At 53.8% G+C, this 12,989-nt stretch overlaps 1 protein-coding gene and 1 long non-coding RNA gene across 4 annotated transcripts in view; one reads left to right on the forward strand and one right to left on the reverse strand.

The window, feature by feature from the left end:
* Positions 1-384: 384 nt before the first annotated feature.
* LOC103160500 lies at positions 385-5,445 on the reverse strand. Its single transcript, XR_003485600.2, has 3 exons — positions 2,666-5,445; positions 2,500-2,571; positions 385-659 (listed from the first exon to the last, which is right to left on the reverse strand). It is a non-coding gene; the product is annotated as an uncharacterized LOC103160500 (long non-coding RNA).
* Positions 5,446-5,462: 17 nt separating this feature from the next.
* The window catches only part of Dpp9 (dipeptidyl peptidase 9), a 30,715-nt gene continuing 23,188 nt past the window's right edge, over positions 5,463-12,989 (forward strand). Inside the window, exons 1-3 of one of the 3 annotated variants that reach the window (XM_027416869.2) lie at positions 5,463-5,594; positions 6,863-6,915; positions 12,245-12,498. In XM_027416869.2, coding sequence (XP_027272670.1) covers positions 12,276-12,498 — 223 coding nt within the window. In that variant the 5' untranslated portion in view covers positions 5,463-5,594; positions 6,863-6,915; positions 12,245-12,275. Of the gene's footprint in view, positions 5,595-5,694; positions 6,667-6,862; positions 6,916-12,244; positions 12,499-12,989 lie in introns of those variants that run through there. The other 2 variants (XR_003485599.2, XM_027416867.2) reach the window with 2 other exon arrangements.

Here is a 12,989-nt window from a genome sequence, read left to right on the forward strand (position 1 = left end):
CATGCAAGCCAGTAGAACACTCTACCACTGAGCCACAGCCTCAACTGTCATCCACTCTAACCCTTGGGTAGGAATTGGTAGCTCCACGGCCACGTCATCTGATGAAGACACAGACCACAGAGATGTTAGGGTTGTTTTGTTTAGTTTAAGTCTAGTTATTTTTATTTATTCTATGTGCATTGGTGTTTTGCCTGCATGTACATTTGTGTGAGGGTGTTGGATCTTGGAGTTACAGACAGTTGTGAGCTGCCATGCGGGTCCTCTAGAAGAGCAGTCAGTGTTCTAACCACTGAGCCATCTCTCCAGCCCCTGATGTTAGGTTTTTTTTTCCCCTAATGATTTGTTTATTCTTATTTTATGTGCATTGGTGTTTTCCTTTCATGTGTGAGGATGTCAGATTCCCTGGAACTAGTTGGTGGCCGCCATGTGGGTGTTGGGAATTGAACCCGGGTCCTCTGAAAGAACAACCAGTGCTCTTAACCACTGAGCCATCTCTCCAGCCTTTTAGGGTTATGACACACAGCTCTGAGGAAGCAGAAGGGGAATTCTTGGATCTCCAACACTGGTGCATGCTGGGGCATGTGTGGATCTCTATGAGTTCGAGGCCAGCCTGGTCTACAAAGAAAGTTCTAGGACAGCCAAGGTTACACGGAGAAACCCTGTATCAAAACAAAAACAAAAACAAAAATCAAACAAACAAACAAAAAACCCCCAGGGGCTGGAGAGATGGCTCAGAGGTTAAGAACACTGACTGCTCTTCCAAAGGTCCTGAGTTCAATTCCCAGCAACCAAATGGTGGCTCACAACCTTCCGTTATGAGATCTGGTGCCCTCTTCTGGTGTTCAGATATACATGGAAGCAGAATGTTGTATACATAATAAATAAATAAAATCAATCTTTAAAAAAATTCCCTCCAAGGTGTGCATGCTGGCTTGGATGTTCGTAGATTCCAGATGCATCCAGCTCACAGCCAAGATAACCCAACAGGTGTCCCACACAGGAAAGATTTGAGGCCCCATCCTCCTCTGGCCACACAGGGCTCTCCTGTGGTGTCCCCTGCTCTGGCTCCTTATGTCTTTTTCTGGGGCTTGATTCTTTTTTTTTTTTTTCACACGTTCTTGCTGTGTAGTAGTGGCTGTCCTATGTAGACCAGGCCGGCCTCAAACTCAGAGAGATCTACCTGCCTCTTGCCTCAGCCTCCCTAGTGCTGGGATAAAGGCATTCCTCACCATGCCCAGCTCTCTCCATCTTTTTTTTTTCTTTCCAAGATGGAATTTCTCTGTGTAGCTTTGGAGCTTATCCTGGCACTCGCCCTGTAGACCAGGCTGACCTCATACTTACAGAGATTGGCCTGGTTCTGCCTTCCAAGTGCTGGGATCAAAGGCGTGTGCCACCACAGCCCAGCAGTGCCTGGGATTTTAATGGGTGCTGGGGCTCTAAACTCAGGTCCTCACAATTGGTAGCAAGCATTCTACCCATGGAGCACTCTCAGCACCCTCAGTTTTAAATTTTTATTTTGTTTTTTGTTTGTTTGTTTGCTTTTGGAATAGGGTTTCTTTGTGTAGTCCTGGCTGTCCTGGAAGTTACTCTGTAGACCAGGCTAGCCTCAAATTCAGAGATCCACCTGCTTCTGCTTCCCTAGTACTGGGATTAAAGGCATGCACCACCACTGCTCAGTAAGCTCATTTTTAAAAAACATTTTCTTTCTTTTTTTAAAGATTTATCCATTTATTATATATTCAGTGTTCTGCTTGCATGTATGTCACCAGATCTCATTGCAGATGGCTGTGAGCCACCATGTGGTTGCTGGGAATTGAACTCAGGATCTCTGGAAGAACAGCCAGTGCTCTTAATCTCTGAGCCATTTCTCCAGCCAGCAAGCTCATTTTTTGAGGTGTAAATCAGAGATCTATGCTTGTGAACTTTGCATTTTTACTATTGTGTGCGACTTTGCCATGTTCTAGGTCCCAAAAGCTTTCTATGGCCCTTTGGGGTCTTGTTTTGCAAGTAAGGAAATTGAGGCTGAGAGAGCTGCTGCCCCCACCAAGGAGCAGCTGGTTGCTGAGAGATGTGGTCAGACTTTGAGCTCAGATGGGCAAGGGCAGAGTTTCTATATTGAATTTGTTTTCTCAAGACTTTACACAGATGTCAAGGACTTTGGGGATAAAATAATAGAGGGTTTAGGGCCTAATTTAGCCCTTTTTGGGGTGGAGACTGGAGGGGGGAATTCCAGTGGTATGACATACCTGTGGGCTTAAAACTTAGGAAGTTAGTCATGTGTGGTAGCTTGGACATGTCACACTGACACTCAGGAAGCTGAGGGTTCAGGATCATGAGTTTGAATCCTGCTTAGGTTATATATCAAGATCCTGTCTTGAAAAAAAAAGGAAGGGAGAGAGAGGGAGGGGGGAGAGAGAAGAGAAGAAAAGAAAAGGCAGGCAGAGGGTTAGAGGCATCTGAAGGTAAGCCTGACCACCTGAGTTCGATTCCTGGACCTACCTGAAGGCAGGGAGACCCAACTCCTTCAGGTTGTCCTCTGACTTCCAATGCACATTGTGATAAACGTGCCCCCTGTGATAAATAAAATTTTAAATCAACGAAAAAGACCCCTCCTTCCCTCCCTCAGCTGGGAGACTCAGGCGTTTGCATGGCTGGACCCTTTTACCTGAGATGCCCCCAGCGCTGAGAGGCCTGTGGGCTCAGGGTGCACAGAGCCGTGGGCTTCACTCTAGAATATTCCTGCAAAGCCCCTTGGCTGCGGCCGCAGCGGCCAGTCTTCGAAGGAGGAAACTGAGCTCTGGAACCTTTCCTTCATCTCCTCCTGGTGGGAAAGGTTTGCTTTGCCCCAGGTTCCAGCCCTGTGCTCCTGGGACACAGGCCCAGGGACAGGGGAGGAGGAGGGAGGTTGAAGAGTAGGGGGAGGGGGTCCTCAGGGATAAGGCGGGGCTTCCTTTACACTGGGCCCACCCTTCACCCCACCCACTGAGACCAGAGTCAGGGAGGGGCTGATTGGACAGTGAGGGCAATGGCGGCTTTCCCGGGTCTCCCACTGTGCGCTCTCTTATAGAGCCCACGTGCTCCTGGGTTCAAGGGGGCGCCTCTTATTAAACCGCTTTCTGAATGTGAGGCTCCCCAGAGTGAACCCAAGATCTGGAGGTCGCAGCTGACATCCTCCTATTGCCTGTTCCCTATCTCCATCGAGTCCCTCCCCATTCTTCCTTGTCTCTGTCTGCAAGCATCCCCCCTACCCGCTTGGACCCTACGTTGAATTTGGGGGGGTACTTAATGCAAGTTTGGAGTGCAGCCAGCTTTCCCTGAGCCTGGCTTCTTGGGAGCCCCCTATATAAGGTGCCCCACCCCCACTCTCCACTGGGGCCTGTGACCAGAGAACTGAAGGAATTCCAGGCTCCAGTGTTGCCAGATGGGGGAATGACTGTCGTTCATATGGCCAGGGTTATATTTTTACCCTCCTCTGGTCCCAGACACAGAGACACAGACTGCCCCTCTCTGTCTTCAGCAGTGTGTGGCTATGCCAAGGCAAACCTCTGATCCTCTTGCCTCCACCCGAGTGCTAGAGCTCACCTCTGACCACTGAGAACCTCTCCCCATTCCATATCACACACTTTCAGTTTCAAGTTCAAGCTGAGACTGGGGCTTGCTGTCAGCTCTGACCCAGCATGCACCAGACCCTGGGCTCCATCCCCAGCTACACATTAACCAGGCACGGTTGTGCACACACGTCACCCTAGCACTAGAGGGCTGGAGGCAGAAGTTCAAGATAAACTTAGGCTAGATGGTGAGCTCTGGGATAACCTGGACTACATGAGGCCCTGCCTCAAAATGAAGATGAGATTCCTAAGGCATGTGTGAAAGGGAAGGGGACTCAGTCCTGGGACAGGAGGAGAGAGGAGCAGATGGCTCCGCCAGCAAAGAGGAGAGCTGCTAGGCCCTGAGCCACGTCCTGCAATTGTGTAACACATGGTGTCTCTGGGGAGGCTTCCTGGAAAGGAAAGCGGGTTGCAACATTTTGTTCAAAATGTTACCCTCGGGATATCCAGGCAACTGGTTAGCTATTCAGGAAGTTAAGTATCAACAATGGAGGGACTCAAACAACATCAGGAGATGCTCACTCGCCAAACAATGGCTGCCCTTCCCCAGGAACCCAATTATGACAACTTCTGGGGAATGTGACTTTATTCACAAAAGCTCTTGAGGGACTGGCGGGAGAAGGTTCAGCAAGAAAGGGAGTTCAGTTCCCAGCACCTACAGGGCTGGCTGTGACTCCAGGGGCCCCACGGTGCTCTTCTGTCACACTTAAATGGTACAGACTCACTCAGACACACATGGACAAAAAGTAAAACGGGGGTCTAGGTAGAGGTAAGCGGATCTCTGAGAGTTCAAAGCCAGCCTGATGTATACTAGTTCTAGGTTGGCCAATGTGGCATAATGCCAGAGCCTGTCTCAAAAATGATGAGAAATAAGAAGTAAAAGCTTAAAGTTTAATGCTGGGATGTAGATCTGGAGTGCTTGCTTCCAGTGGGAGGTCTTGGGTTCCACATTCCCCAGTTTGGAAGGGCGTAAGCTAGCAGTTGCTTCAAACTACAAAATCCTTGGTGGTGTATCTGATAGCATGTTCCTCTGGAGTTATTTCGGGGCCAGGTCTCTCCATCATGCGGGGACCGGGAACTGACCAAAGGTAGTTTGGCTTAAGGGCAACGGCCTCAATCAGCAGAACCTCACCCGATCAAAATTAACCCACTTTCCCACAGCCGCAATTATTTGGCTCCCTATTTTTGTCCTCCGTGTCTATTCTGTATTTTAGGGATTTTTATTTTAAGGTCCTTGTTTCCGAGACACGATCTCATTTCGTAGCTCAGTCTAGCCTGGAACTCCTAGCAGACCTCCTGCCTCAGCTTCCAGAGGGCTGGGATGACTGCCGCGAGCAAGCACGGTTAGGGCTGTTTTGTTTAATGAAGCTGAAAGTTGATTTTCAAGCAAATAAAAATGTAAGTTGAGAACAGACATCGTAACAGATGCGTTGGCCGGTATGGAACGAGGGCTAGTAGCCCAACTGCTTGGAAGGCAGAACCACCGTTGCACGGACGCCTGAGTCTCTCTCCTCTCCTCTCTCTCTCTCTCTCTCTCTCCCCCTCTGTCTGTCTGTCTGTCTGTCTGTCTGTCTGTCTGTCTGTCTCCTCTCCTCTCTCTCCCTCTCTCCGGTCTGTTTCATAGGTCATCGCAGGCTCCCGCTGGCCCACGGGGACCGGCGCAGGGGTGTGCGAGCCGCAGCCCTCTGGGGGACCGCGTGGCGCCGCTGGCCTGGCCTTCCGCGCCGGACGCGCCCGCGCGCTGCCCCCCTAGAACTTCGGGGTTGATGGTTCTGCCCTGACGTTATCCAATCAGAAGCCGCCGCTCCTGCAGCTCAACTTCCGGGTCAAAGGAGGCACCGCCGGCGGGTCCCCGGTGTCCGCCGCCTTCGCTGTCCCCCCGCGCCCTCCACTTCCGGGCCTTCGTCCGGGGCATGGAGCGTCGCGCGTGAGGCGCCGCCGGCCCCGGGGACCCCCTGCCCAACTCGCCCTCCGCGCCGCGCCCCGGTGAGCAGCGCCGGCCCCGGCTCGCCGGCTCCCGCCCCGGCAGGCGCCGTCCGCCCGCCTCGGCGCCGCGCGCCTGTCCTCGTCGTCCCCGCCGCCCCGGTCGCCGCGCTTCGCCCGTTCCGGGCCGCGCCCAGGAGCTGCTGCCGCACCGCTGCGGAGACGCCGCCGCCAGCTTCATCGCAGAGCGCGGCTCAGCCCGGCGTCCGAGCAGCCTCCGCCAGCCTCCACCAGCCTCGTCTCCGCCAAACCCTATCTCCCGGCCTCATACCCCCACCCCACCCCCAGCCCGATCCCCTCAAGCCTCTTCCTCTCCCATCTTGATCTCCCAAGCCGGATCGCCGCAAGCCTGATCCCTTCCAAACCTGATTCCACTTCCAGCTTGATCCCTCCAGCCTCATCCCCAAAACTTGACCCCGTAACTTGTTTCCTCAAGGCCTGATACTCCAGGTTGACCCTCCTCTCAATCCTGATACCCCAAAGCTTGATACCCCCAGCATGAACCTCTCCAAATGACCCTACCAGCCTGACTCCTCCAAGCCTGGTCATCCCCACCCCACCCCCCGGCTTGATTCTCCCCAAGCCTGATCCCTCACTCAGCCCTTATCCTCTGCCTCGGTTTCCGCATTGTCCCATGCCAAGCTTGATACCCTCCCAGAGTCAATTTATAACCTCTGTTTCACCCCTTCTCCCCGTGATTACCTTGAACCCCCAGTCCTCAGCTTCCGACTTCAATCCCTGTATCATCAGCCCCACCCTCAGGGTCCAGGCCTTAGGCCCGTCCCAACCCCTCCCTATCCACTCTATAGTCCAGCCTCCCACCCAAGCTCCCTTGGGAGCCCCCTGGGCAATCACCAACCTGCTTTCGAGGAGCTGGGACTGGTGCCCAGGAGGTGTGGAATACAGTCGACAGTTCCCAGCTGGGTCCTGGGGAGACCGAGCACTGAGAGACACGTCTCTTCCAAGTGCAGCCCAGGGCATGCTGGCAGCCCCGAGGGGCTGGGAGGCTCAGTTAGAGTCTAACCAGGTAGATAGGGTTAGACCGCACAGGCGGAGACTCCCGCCCGCATGGAAAGTGAGTGAGAAGCCAAGCACTTCACCAGCATCTCCATCCTCACCAGCCCCTCCATCCTCACCGGCCCCCCAATCCTCACCAACTGCTCCATCCTTGCCGGCCCCTCATCCTTGCCAGCCCCTCATCTTCACCAACCCCTCCATTCTTGCCAACTCTTCCCATCTGCGCACCTTAACGCCACATTTGTTCTGTCAAGGTCCGTGCCCCTCGCCTGCAGCTGCCATGGAAGCTCCTCGGACCCTTTAGAAGGTCAGTGAAATTGGGATTCGGGCATCCAGGCAGTCTATGGGATGGGCTAGGGGCATTCTGGGTCTGCTTGCTCTGGAATGCAGAGGTTGACAGGATGTGACTTTGTGGGTGACTCTGGGGTCAGTCACCAAGGGCCATGGCTGCAGCTGCTGCAGTGATTTGCACATCCGACACTTACCCGCATTCCTCTCTCCAGTTGCCCTCTGAGGGCTCCAGGGAGACAAAGGGAGAGTGATGAGTAGGCTGGGATGGGAGAGGCGTGGCTTCTCCTCCCCAGCACATCTGACACAGTACCCAGCACTCAGGCATCAATCACCATGATAGTTGTTTTTTTTTTTTTTTTTTTTTTTTTTTGTTTGTTTGTTTAATGGCTCATTCATTTGACAGCTGTCATTATGGAGATGTTTTATGTGTGCATTCCTGTTAATCTTCACCATAGCCCCAGGTATAGGTATTGTAGTCCCGGTTTATAACTTTGGGAGGCTGAGGCCCAGTGAGGTTTGGGGCTTCTCTAGGATCAAACAGCACAGATGTGGTAGGCTGGTTTGAACCCTTCCTCCTCTCCCTTCTTCTTCTGACATGGGACCCTGCTTTTCAGCACTGGATGGGGGATACTGGCCGAACCTCCATTCTGTGTCTAGGTGTCATCGAACATCTGGAAGGCTGTCAGACTGTTTTGAGAAGAGTGGTGGCAGCTGGGTGGTGGCTGGGGCAGTAATTCAGAGGGGAAATGTCAGTCTCTCGAGGACGCTGGCATAGGTTGCTCTCTGTGAGGCATCCTGGTCCCTATTAGGTACTGAACAGCACTCAGCCCTCCACCCACCCCTGGCCAAGTTCTCCTGGTCAGGGCAGCCACATGTGTCCCCACACATCTCCTGGGGTCCCCAGTTGATAGTCACCCCCCTTGAGACCATGATGTCCTCCAAGTAAGTTTTCCTAGGCAGCTGTCGTGTGGGGTGAGCAGCTGATAGGAAGGACAGATTGGAGCTTACGTTCTTTTCCCACATTTCCCTGGAATGGAATCCAGGTCCTGTCTTAGGGGAGCAGGTACATAGAGCCCAACTGCTGTGTGCACTTAGCTCCCCCTACTCAGATGTGGAGACAAACAGGAAAAGGTGGAAAAGGTGGGCTCAGTTTGTGGTGAAGGTATGAAGTGCAGGTGGTGTGGCCTTCATTGATGAGGTATCCCAGAGGCAGGAGGGTGCTCAGGGACTTCTGAACCCCAGAAACCCACCCCACAAAAGATGTAAGTTGCTGTTGCTTGGGACCCAGTGAGACACTTGCCATGGGATAGCCCTTCTGGAGGCAGAGGTCAACTGCTGGCATTGCAGCCCCCCACTGCCAGTCAATGGGTCAGTGTCAAAGGTCAAATTGCATCTGGATCAGGAGGAAGAAGAAAGTGAGGGAGGCTGGGGTGGGGGAGGGGTGGGACCCTGACAGCCAGTCAGTTTAGTGACTCCCTGCACCTGTTCCCCTCTGTTGGTGCCTGAGGTGGCAGTAGGGATGGACCCTAGACTAGGTCACTCCAGGCTTCTACAGTGACTCAGGGTTCATTTCCTCCTCCTCCTTATCCTCTCTTTCTTTGCCTTCCTTCTCCTCTTCCATCTCTATCTCCTTCCTCCTCCCTCTCCTCTCTTGCTAACAGTATCTCCCATCCTAATTCATGCCAATCACAGGAGTCCCCAGACCTGGACACAGGTCTGCTGGGACAGACCCATCAAGTGTGAGAACCCTGACCCATAGACTGGTTAACTGTGGAGTCCCCAAAATGCGCCTTCCTCCCTGGGTGACATGGCACAGGCCATCCAGCTCCTCTGCATTCATTTTCATGAGTGTGCCCTCAGAAGTGACCCCCCAGGTCACAGTACACATCAAGTGTGTGCAGCAGAGACCTCGGTGAATCCCATGCTTTGTGAGGCCCAAAATGGGCTGCAGAGGCCTGAGACTCCTCCACCCTGGGGTCTAGCCCAGCACCCACTTTCTAATTAGGTGCCCGGAGGGATCAGGGAGGGGGTGTCTAGAGCAGGGCCTCCCAAGATACAAGATCTGGGCATGGTGACCCTTACATCTGTGGTCCCTGTACCTATGGTGCCCCAGTCTCACTGCTGCATTTAAGTCCAGGCTCAAGATCTACCCTGTAAGGCCTTGACTGCTAATGCCCCAGGCATCAGCCAGGACAGCTCAGGTGGGACGCAGGTCCTGTATCTCTGGACTCCCTTCCCTCACCTACTGTGGGGCATCTGCAAGTCAAGTCACACCCTTCGGCACTGCCATGTCTCCCACCTGAACTCCTCAGCACCGCCAGCCTTGGTTTCTTCTGTGTCTCTGCCTTTTCCCCTCCCACAGGCTCCTTCTGAGGTTCCTCCAGAAAGTCAGGCATGTAAGGGCTGCTGCTTCCTACCCCAGGGAAATAAGCCATCAGAACTCCAGCAGCCTTGACCATGGCCCCAAGATTTAGACATTGTTAGCTGGTGGCTTTACAGGCTGTGGAGGCGACCTGCCGATGGGCAGGAAGAAGGTGTAGGTGGCTGGGTTTGTTAAGTGGTTTGGCATCGACTTCATCCCCAGCTGTGTAAACTCTTGAGTGGGAACTGCGGGGCAGGTTGGTGCAGGCAGAGGCCTTGCCGTCACGTGTTTACTCCCCAGCCCCTCTCTGGGTCCCCATTTTGCATCGGGATAGCAGAGACGCAAGTGGCACTGCCAGGCAATAGCCCCAGGTCTCAGCCCAGTTGGAGTGCACGCCGAAAGGTTCCAGAACACATCCAAAATTCCCGATGTCTCATTTCATGTCCCACCTTCTGGAGCGAATCTTTGCAACGTGGACCCTCTGCGGTGACTCAAGGCAAGATGCCCTCTCAGGTCCTCTCCTGTACAGGTGTGAAGGGACTCTTAACGGCTTGAAGGGGCCCCTTCTGGTAACCCACAGGTTGCAATTTGTGTTTCCTGCTTGAACAAGGCTTGAACTGGGCTGGCCCAGTCTGGAGGTACTTGAGCCAGTCCGTGGCATTTCCCTGGCTCAGATTTCTGGCTCGATGCCAGCAGCTTCTGCTTGTCACTGCTCTTGCTGTCCAACTACCCTGAGGATGAATTGCAGGTCTGGGAATCCCTGGTTTCCTCTGGGATGTTGGACTTGGGGCCTTAGGGACATCTGAGGCCACTGTTCTGCACCCTCAAAGCGTCTCATTAGCAACTGCCATGGCAGTGCCCTCTGGGAGAGGGAGAGCCACAGCTCCTTGTATCTCCCTGCCAAGAATACTGAGCCAGGTGAGGTGAGCCTGCTTCCAGGTGGATATGCTCCACCCTGGCCATTGTATCTGCCATACTTGCCTTTTAGAGACTTCCCGAGCTGTAGCTGGTCACAGTGTGGCAGAGGAGCCTGGGAGCAGAAGGCCCCGTCTCCTGGCTTTGTCCCTAGCTTCAGTTTCACTACCTGTACAATGGACTCCTGAAAGTCAGAGTGAAAAGATGTTGACAGACCTGACTCTCATAGTGATGTCTTTGCTTCTCAAAGCAGTCTGGGGTCTCACTCCTGTCCCCTGTAGGAGCCCTTTCTCTGATTTATTTTTTCCTTTCATTTATTACTATCTGTGAATGTATGTTTACATGTCCCGAGGAAGCTCTGGAGGTTGTTTTATGGAGTTATTTCTCTCTTTCCACTTTCAAGTGCTTCTTGGGTAGGATCAGGTCACAAGTGCTCACTTAGCCATCTTGCACACTTTTTCCTGGTCTTCGGTTTTGAGACAGTGTCACTCAGTGACCTGGGTAGAACTTGCCATCTTCCTGCTTTGGCCTCCTGGGCACTGGTTACAGATATGTGCCCAGGCTGGCCCAGGACTCCGAAGTCTTCCTTCCTCTGCTGGGGTTAAATGTGTGGCCAGGCCAGCCATTGTGGTCTGGAGTTGATGAGGAGTTGGAAGTCACAGCTGTGAAAGTCCCACCCAGCTGTGCATGGGCCCCCCCCCCCAAGCCCTGACCCTTGTGTGTCAGTTTTCACTTCCTGCCAGTGCTGAGGCCAGGGAGGTACTGTGGCAGGGGCCCTGGAACCTGCAGAGGAATCTCAGCCCCTGGAGCTTCCCGCAGCCACTCTGGCACACCCAGAACTGGGTCACTGTGGCTGGCTGGGTGTTTAGATTTCTTTAAAGCAAATATTTGCCTGGTTGGTCCAGGCCTGCTCAGACAGAGCTGGAGCCCAGTGGCTGTGAGGGGGAGGGAGCTGCTGGGAGGTGGCCAGTCCCAGCATGGACAAGAGGTGGCCTGGAGGATTCTCATCTGGATGATGTCTGTGTGAAGGCCCCTGCGGGTGTCCCCTGTGCACAGTGACAGGATTGGCTTTTCATCTGGAAGCCTCAAGTATTTGTTCATTGCCAGTGATGCCCACAGGGTACTGGATGCCACAGCTGAGGAGAGATATGAGTGGGACAGGCATTCGTCAAGTAAGCATAGTGGAACGTGCTTGGGGACAGCCCAGTGGAGAGGGACAGACTATTGCAGCCATCTCAGGATGGATGGCACGAGAAGATTCCTAAGGACCTATTTCATACTTAGTACTTAGCTGAGATTGGTTTAGAAGTTGGTCAACCTGCTGGGTGGTGGTGGTGCATGTCTTTGATCCCAGCTCCCAGGAGGCAGAGGCAGAGGCAGATGAATCTCTGTAAGTTAGAGGCCAGCCTGAGCTACAGAGAGAGTTCCAGGACAGCCATGACTATTACACAGAGAAATCCAGTCTCAAAAAGCTAGTCAGCCTAAGATGACAAAGTCTGGCACCGAAAGGATGGCATGTACCCCGAGACAGACGCAGTGGACTCTCCCCGTTTGAGGATCTGAGTAAGGACTAGTTTCTCTAGGACACAGTTACGAAGAGGGGGTGTTCAAGAGCTGGAAGGCACAGGAGGGGGTCCTTGAACACCAGAAAACACTGGATTTTTGTTATGCCTCTTACAGCCTGAAGTCCCTGTTAGTCTATCATCTACCACTGAGCCAGGCCCCCAGCCCCTCACTGGGGGATTCTGGGTTGGGGCTCTACCCTGACCACACCCCCACCCCTCACTGAGGGATTCTAGGTAGGGGCTCCACCCCTAAACCACACTCAACTAAGGCATGGAAGACCAGGAAGCGCTTCAGTTGAAGGAGTCTTATGGATCCAGCTGGAGTCCCGCTTTAACTCAGCAGAGCCTTGCTTCTCCTGAGACTAGGGTGAACAAGTTGCAGTAACCTGAGAGACACTTTTGGGTGACAGTGTGACTGCCCAGAATGACTGATTTGGAAGCATCCATGGAGAAGGCAGCTTGTCATGAAGACACCCTCTCTCATGCACTGTCTCCCTCCACAGCTTCTCACTGCCATCACAGGAGTCCCAAAGAATGTCCAGTGGGGTCTCCCCAACTGAGCAGGTGGCGGCCGGCGACATGGATGACACGGCAGCGCGCTTCTGTGTGCAGAAGCACTCCTGGGACGGGCTGCGTAACATCATCCATGGCAGCCGCAAGTCGTCGGGCCTCATTATCAGCAAGGCCCCCCACGACTTCCAGTTTGTGCAGAAGCCTGACGAGTCTGGCCCCCACTCCCACCGTCTCTACTACCTGGGTAAGCTGCCCCCACCCCCACTGCCCTTTGCTGGCAGGCCTGGGGTGCCAGAGGTTTCAGAAGCTACCAGCCTGGGGCAGGCAATGTCAGTCCATTGCCAGGGTCAGCCATTCAGGTGACAGTTCATGGCTGGCCAGGTGGCTCGGAGTCTAGAAACTACTTCCAGCTGGGCCACTTCTCGGGCCTCTGGTGCCGGCTGGGCAGGGCTTTCTGGGTAAACAGGATGGGACTCAGATCCCTGTGGGAAGGTCAGATGCTGTTCCAGTAGGAACTCACTGTGTGGTGATGTGTTATGGCAGATTCCAAGGCTCAAAGATTGGCACCATCTCCGTGTAGTGTGGCTCACCATCCTGCCACAGGACCTGGAGGCACCTGGTCCTGGTCCAGCTGTTGGCAAGCTGTGTTCTCGCTGGGCCACCAGCACCTTGGGTGTGATCCCTCAGGCTTTCCATAGCTTCTGCCTGCACCCAGCCCCAGCTCATAGACAGGAA

The sequence above is a fragment of the Cricetulus griseus genome, chromosome 5 (assembly GCF_003668045.3).
Source record: "Cricetulus griseus strain 17A/GY chromosome 5, alternate assembly CriGri-PICRH-1.0, whole genome shotgun sequence".
In the NCBI taxonomy this organism is placed as follows: domain Eukaryota; kingdom Metazoa; phylum Chordata; class Mammalia; order Rodentia; family Cricetidae; genus Cricetulus; species Cricetulus griseus.